We start from the raw sequence: 6899 nt of genomic DNA on the forward strand, positions 1-6899 counted from the left end.
TCTGTCCCATCGGGATGAGGGCCTTTCCCAAGAATCCTTAGAGTGTTGAGGCGCACAGGGACAAGTCTGTCGTGGTCAGCCCTATCTTGTCGAAGGCTGACTTAAACAAGATGTTCACCGAACTTCCGTTGTATACTAGGATCCGGGCCACCAATTTGTTGGAGATTTGGCTCTCAATCACCAACGGGTCGTGATGCGATAAATGCACTCTCCGAGCAGTACACCAAATACACATTTCCATAACACATGAATATAATACTAATAAAAATGTGTTATGCTAGAGTACTAGGCCACTTTGTGAAAAAAGGGCGATAATAAAAAAAGGGCCCCACTTAGATTTTTTTTCATTTCTGACCTCAAAATTTGTGAGACCCGAGAGAGACCCAATTCTCATACCTTTTTATCCCTTCTCCTTCTCGTCTCTCTCTTCCCTTCGCCCTAGCCGCACTCCCGTAACCACCATCATCCTCAGCTCCGACCACCTAACCACCATCCTCACACCCGTTTTTCTCCGAGCCAAGCTCCAAATCTCAGGCACCCGTGAACCCAACCACCGAACCAAGTAACCCCAGGTGTGAGCCCACCTCTGCGTGCCTTCGACACAGTGGTCTCATCGTTCTTGGAGATCGTCGTTGGAAAAACTTCCGTTGGGATTTGACTCCCTCTATTTTTCTCGAATTGATTACCAAGACAGAGCTAAGCGTCTCAAAGAGAAAACTCTTGATGTTGTATGGCAGGGATCTAGGTCCCTTGGTTCTTCTTCACAGGTTAGGAACCTCTTTATTTTATTAACACTAATTAATTTGATATATTAATTCTTATATTTGTCGCTTCTACTAGTCCTGTGCTTGGATTCCAAGTAACTTCCTTTATTAATTTTATCCTCATATTTTCACTGGCATATCACCCCAGCATTATGATCCTCCTGATGGTTTCACGTTTGAAATAAATGATGTTTCACCACCTATTCAGGTAAGTTTGATTGATCAATAATGTAGATAATGCCTGAAAGTTTGCATCTGAATGCATTCTGAAATATGTTTTTTGGTTGTAGGATGATACTCTTATATTTGACTATAATGTTCAAGAGCGAGTGAATGACTTTGTTGCTGCCGCTTTAGCTCAGGTAAGAATTAGAGAGGAACCATTTAGTCGAATTCCATGTTTGCTAGATTACTGTATGTAAATGATCAGTATTTAAAATAATAGGAGTCTACACATTAAATTCCATATCCTAATAATTGCATTTATGTTCATTGTGTAGATCATGATAAATCTGATAAACCTTTCTGTTTAGTCTTTTTGTTTTTGGTAACCTCAAATTTTGTAGGAATTTTAGTGGAATTATTTTGGAATGATTAAAGTAAACGTTTTCTCTTCTTGTAGGCTAACGTGACAAGAACCAATCACATTATGTGGATGATGGGGACAGATTTTTGTTATCAATATGTAATTTCATGGTTCAGGCAGATGGACAAGTTTATTCACTATGTAAATCAGGTAGTCCTATAGATCTTTGCATATTGAATGAGTTAAATAGAAATATGTTGCTCAATCTGAATACCAAAGTAATATTTATTACCTGTTAATTGTCATTCCATCCTGGAGTTCTTGTTGAAGTCTAAAGTTACTAAATTGCATTAATTTGTCGATTCTTAGGATGGGCGTGTGAATGCACTGTATTCAACACTATCTCTTTACACTGATGCGAAACATGCAACTGATGAGAAATGGCCTCTTAAAACTGATGACTTTTTCCCGTGAGTAAAGTTTGATGTCTGCATTTCAGTTTTAGTTTTCAAGAATTGCTTCTTAAAATGTATTCCCTTTTTAAAAGGTATGCAGATCATCCAAATGCTTATTGGACCGGGTACTTTACAAGTCGTCCAGGACTTAAAGGTTACGTTAGAGCTTTGAGTGGTTACTGTCTGGTATATCCTGAGCCTCTTTTATATATTTAGAGTTTCTCTCAAGTATCTGGCAGGCTTCTACTGTCTCTTTTTAAACATCTATTGGTTTTTTATTCTAATGAACAGACAGCTAGGCAGTTGGAGTTTTTAAAAGGAAGGGTTGACTCAGGGCCAAACACTAAGGTACTTGCATATTTTCGGTCTACTGTTAACTTTGTCGTTTGATATTTTGGCACTTTTGATCTGAAATGTTGTTTAGATGATTAAAATTTAAAATTTTCCTCATCATATATATATATATATATTTTCTTTGTTTTTTTTACTGAGTAACGTTGTCATATCTGCAATCTCTTTCCTTTAATAACTTTCTTTTATTGGGTCTTTTGTAGAAAAAAATTAACTTTTATTAATTATACACGTTTTTTTTCCACGGTTCTTTAGTTTGTTTCTAGATTACTTTGTGCCTGATGATGAAAACTTTTATTTTTGTATTGATATGTGCATTGATTTCATTTTGAGCCTCCATCTTTTCTGCTCTCACCATCTGTGGTACTCACCATGATCCATTATTTTATTTTATTTATTTATTTATTACTATTTTCTCATGTTGGTTGTGGTGATGATGATCTGTGTTTGCTGTTGGTGGTGGTGAATGCCAAAGGTGATGGTTGAAGTGGTGGTGTTTAAACCTTGAAGATGTGATTGGTTCTTAATGAATTTTCAATGTTCATGAAATTTCTAGCATTAATCTCTGAGGGCATTTATATATTAAAATGGTCTCTTTTTACAGCTACAAAATATATATTTTATTGCCTTATGTAATAATATGAAGATATTGTCATATTTTTTTTGTTTTGGAAGTGCATTTATGGTGGTTTTGGTGAATGTCAATGGCAATGGTTGTAGTGGTAATGGTTTAACCTTCTAAATGATATGATTGAATTTTTAGCAAGTTTTGCTACAAGGTGGCTTCAACATTGTTGTTTTCTTTAGGAACTTGTTGGATTGAGTACCACATTGTTGTTTAACGTCTACTCTCATTGATACTTTTCTGGGAATGGATTTCATTCTTTTCAGTACTTTTTTTTATTCAAACCTTTGTTGTAAATATTGTATTTTGTTTCTCTTTGTAAAATTGTATTATATCTTTCTTCTTTTGATGTGTTCTCTGGAATTTGTATCTTAGATTAGACAGTTTTAGTCTACAATTTATTTCTAATACGTTACAATACTATTAAAATAGATTTAGTTATGATTTCTTGTTAAAATTCTTTTATTTGTAATTTACTTTTCTAAAATGTTCTTACAGTGGCAAAATCTATTTTTATATGCTAGAGTAAATTGATTTTTTCTTCCCCATGTTGATAAATTTACTGACCTTATGGTTAAAGATGAGAAAACGGGGACTTGCTATCGTGCCGATCACTTGCTCAAGGACTTCTGCAGTGAAAAGCTTCAAAAAGACCTTTCCATAACTGCCAAGGAGGCTGTAGAAATGAAGCGCATACTTGCTATTTTGGATGATCTTTCAGCTGAAGAGCTCGGTGCCAAACGTAAGGAGTATCGCATTATAGCTCCAGACACTAAGAATCCACTTTCTGATCCATATCCATTCAATCTTATGTTCCAAACATAAATAGGCCCATCTGGCCTGAGCCCTGGGTGAGCACGTTACATTTTGGTACTAATTATTCTTAGCGATTCTTTTTTATTAAGACTCCTGTTTGGTCAGTAATGATATGTAATTAAATCTCCTGTGTTGTAGGTTCATGCGGCCAGATACTGCACAGGGCATATTTGTTAATTTTGACCAAACTCAGTACTTCGTTTTGCCTTCATTGAGTTCACTAATGAAGGTAATTTTGACCTTATAACATCATTACTGGTCTGTCATTGTGAAAAGGGCCTTTATATCAGTTATGAATGCTAGGACATTTTGATCAATTTCAGTTTTATCTGATTAACAGGTATTTCTTAGAAGTAACTATCCTTTACTTATTCATCTCGAGACAAGTTTATATCAAAGACCTTTATAATTTGTGTATAGGTATGGCAAAGAAGTATGTGACGCGGTTGTGGCGAAATGTCTCACCGGTAGGCCTAAGACGGTGGAGAAGGCCCAGGCCATCTTTATGCTTTGGATTGAATTGGAGGCTGTAGAGCCTTTCTTGGTATGATGTTTCTTATATTTTCTGTCTTTTCTTTTTCATTCATACAGTAATGCTGGTGTATTGTATGGTTGAATATGTATTGTGCTCTCTGAAACTTCATCTTTTTTCTGCTATGATTTTCTGGGATATTTAGTATGGTGTGTTTGTTGCAGGATGCAATGGAGAAGGCGATAAAAGCCAAAGTTGCTAAAGCTGTTGTTTCCGCAATTGATGTCATGTTTCAAGCCTTAAGGTTTGTATTGAGTTTAATTTTGTGGGAAATGTTTCTTGTACTTCTTTATCTAATCTGCATGTTTGGTTTGATAGTGAGTTTGGAGCAAAAGTTGTGCCTCCAAAGAGGATATTAAAGATGTTGCCTGAGCTATTTGACTATCAAGATCAAAATGTTCGTGCATCTTCTAAAGGACTTACTCTTGAGCTTTGTCGATGGATTGGAAAGGACCCTGTAAAATCAATATTATTTGAGAAAATGAGGGATACAATGGTATGATAACTTCTTACATGTACGGTTTTGCGTATGGAATTTTTTGTGCTCCCTGATCCTTGGAAGTAATGACTTATTTATTATTTTTTATTTTTTGAAGAAAAAAGAATTGGAAGCCGAGCTGGTGAATGTAATAGGGGCAGCTAGGCCATGTCGTAGAATAAGGTGAAAATTCATTTTTTCATTAGCTGTTTGATCTGCTTGCTGTTTTTATTTTTCTTAACCTAGTTGGTATTGATGTCTTCAGGTCTGAGCAAGACAAGGAGCCAGAAAAGGAGGTTGTATCTGAAGTTGTGGGTGCTGGCCCATCTGAGGAATCTACATCTGATGGTGTGTAATACACATAGTCTATTAGATTATTCTTTTTCTTGGTTGATATTAAATGACGACAAGTAGGTGTTCTATCAGCGGGTAACAAGTGATTACCATTGTAGGAGTTTGACACTTTAGTGTTATATTTTATTAGTTTTTTTACTGCAGAGATGTTGGTTATTTAGCTCTCCTGTTTATGCATAGTTTAACATATTTTAATTGTCAGCTCCTCAGGAAATAGATGAGTATGAGCTCGTTGATCCTGTTGATATATTGGCTCCTTTGGAGAAGTCTGGAATTTGGGATGGAGTGGTCAGTCTTCTTTCCTCTCTTCGTCAAACTAGTTCAGTTTTTTTTTTGGTTGTAGTGATTTAATTTAGGAATATTTGGTTTTGATGTTCCTGTACTGCTATTAACATCTTGTGCCATATGTCACAGAAAGCAATCAAGTGGTCAGAACGGAAAGAGGCTGTTGCAGAGCTAACCAAGATTGCTTCAACAAAAAGAATAGCACCCGGTGATTTCTCAGAAATCTGTCGGACACTAAAAAAGGTACATTGTCTTTTTATGTTTGGGTATTTCGTTTGCATCATTTATACCTCTATCTATTGCCAAGGATCTTTTTAATATTGCATAGTTAAGTGTTCAATCTGCTCTATTAAGTTTTAACTTCATGCTTTATATTCTTACTTCTGTTATAAGTTTATACTTGCTTTTTGAGTTGATGAATAAAAATCATTTAATTCTTTTTCTGTACAGCTCATAACAGATGTTAATATCGCTGTAGAAGTCGAGGCAATTCAAGCTATTGGCAATCTTGCTCAGGGTTTAAGAACTAATTTCTATGCAAGTTCACGCTTCCTATTGCCAGTTTTGTTGGTATGTTCATTTTTTGCTAGCTAAAAAAATAATATTATATCAACTTAAAATGCAAACAGACTGTTTGAATGTAACCAAGTTGTTCAAGTGTTCATTTACTTTTTTCCAGTTACTTACAACTGAGCATGGTGGTATTTTTTTTTTTTTGGATTTTGAATTGTACATTCATTTTTCTTATTAATAAAAGTGCACTTAGTCATACGAGTAGATTCTTTTTTAGAAGTTCAAATGATGTTGATCGTAGATTTGATTTGTATATAAAGTGATTTTTTTATTCAATTTTACTTTTAATATATATTTTGATCTGGTTTATCTCAGATTTTTCTTAGAAATAATTTAATAAAGATTGAAGAGGGGATATTGGTTTAATGCATTTATCTAACACCTTTGATTTATCTCTCTCTCTCTCTCTTATTTTTTTTTATAAAGAAAAAATTGAAAGAGAAAAAACCTGCCTCTACTGAGGCACTAAATCAAAGTCTTCAGGCAATGCATACAGCTGGGTGCTTAAGTCTAGCTGACATTGTGGAAGGCAAGTATATCTTTATCCTATGTTGTAGTTCTTTAATTCAGAATATAGTATTGTCATAGGATTCCTTACTATGTTTTTGGTTTAAGTTTTTTTTTATTAGAGATTGGATGACATAAATTCTTTGCATTTGAGTGTTTGTAATCACTTTGATAGGTGGTAATTTTGATTTTGCCCAAACTTTAATGGATGTTGTCTATTGCATATATTAAGACAGTTGTAAAAAATAAAGTTCCTCTTGTACGGTCATCAACTCTTAACTGGGTAACATTCTGTATTGAAACAAGTAACAAAGCTGTTATTTTAAAGGTGCACAAGGACTATGTGCCTATCCTTATGGAGGTAAGTGCATTTATGTTTGTAGTTGTAATATATTTCATATTTTTGAACAATCAGTTGAGTAAAATGTGCTAAACATTACTTATTCCCATTTATTTTAGAAGACAGCTTCAGTACTGGTTTTGATGAGTTTAGAGCACTAATTCATGGTTTGGTGCTCTTACTTTCTAATTTGTACTCTAGAAGACAAAGGGAAATAAAAAAATAATGGTGCAACCTATTTTTGACCATGGATTATCCTGTTCATGGTGTTTCATGGACTCTCTTATCTATAT

The 6899-nt window shown here is 34.6% G+C and overlaps 2 protein-coding genes across 2 annotated transcripts; both read left to right on the top strand.

Moving 5' to 3' along the window:
• Positions 1-267: 267 nt before the first annotated feature.
• On the top strand, positions 268-2919 carry LOC133792478 (alpha-mannosidase At3g26720-like). The gene is made up of 8 exons (XM_062230386.1): positions 268-282; positions 913-972; positions 1055-1126; positions 1387-1500; positions 1660-1760; positions 1838-1931; positions 2037-2093; positions 2860-2919. The coding sequence occupies exons 1-8, from the start codon at positions 268-270 to the stop codon at positions 2917-2919; spliced, it is 573 nt and encodes a 190-aa protein (XP_062086370.1).
• A 372-nt stretch (positions 2920-3291) lies between these two features.
• On the top strand, positions 3292-6287 carry LOC133792480 (protein MOR1-like). Its single transcript, XM_062230387.1, has 11 exons — positions 3292-3533; positions 3676-3766; positions 3861-3877; positions 3958-4081; positions 4234-4313; positions 4388-4565; positions 4666-4730; positions 4813-4895; positions 5104-5189; positions 5316-5429; positions 5637-6287. The coding sequence occupies exons 1-11, from the start codon at positions 3292-3294 to the stop codon at positions 5778-5780; spliced, it is 1224 nt and encodes a 407-aa protein (XP_062086371.1). The 3' UTR covers positions 5781-6287.
• Positions 6288-6899: the final 612 nt, after the last annotated feature.

Source organism: Humulus lupulus, chromosome 7, assembly GCF_963169125.1.
Source record: "Humulus lupulus chromosome 7, drHumLupu1.1, whole genome shotgun sequence".
NCBI lineage: Eukaryota > Viridiplantae > Streptophyta > Magnoliopsida > Rosales > Cannabaceae > Humulus > Humulus lupulus.

What these genes read in the sequence shown, in the direction of transcription:
- LOC133792478 (XM_062230386.1), top strand. An exon ending in TTATTCACTATGTAAATCAG is followed by an intron (nt 1,501 to 1,659) that starts GTAGTCCTATAG and finishes GTCGATTCTTAG; the next exon opens with GATGGGCGTGTGAATGCACT. An exon ending in ACTCAGGGCCAAACACTAAG is followed by an intron (nt 2,094 to 2,859) that starts GTACTTGCATAT and finishes TTGAATTTTTAG; the next exon opens with CAAGTTTTGCTACAAGGTGG.
- LOC133792480 (XM_062230387.1), top strand. Translation starts at nt 3,292, where the DNA reads ATGGTTAAAGATGAGAAAACGGGGACTTGCTATCGTGCCGATCACTTG. An exon ending in AGGCCATGTCGTAGAATAAG is followed by an intron (nt 4,731 to 4,812) that starts GTGAAAATTCAT and finishes TGATGTCTTCAG; the next exon opens with GTCTGAGCAAGACAAGGAGC. An exon ending in CTGGAATTTGGGATGGAGTG is followed by an intron (nt 5,190 to 5,315) that starts GTCAGTCTTCTT and finishes CATATGTCACAG; the next exon opens with AAAGCAATCAAGTGGTCAGA.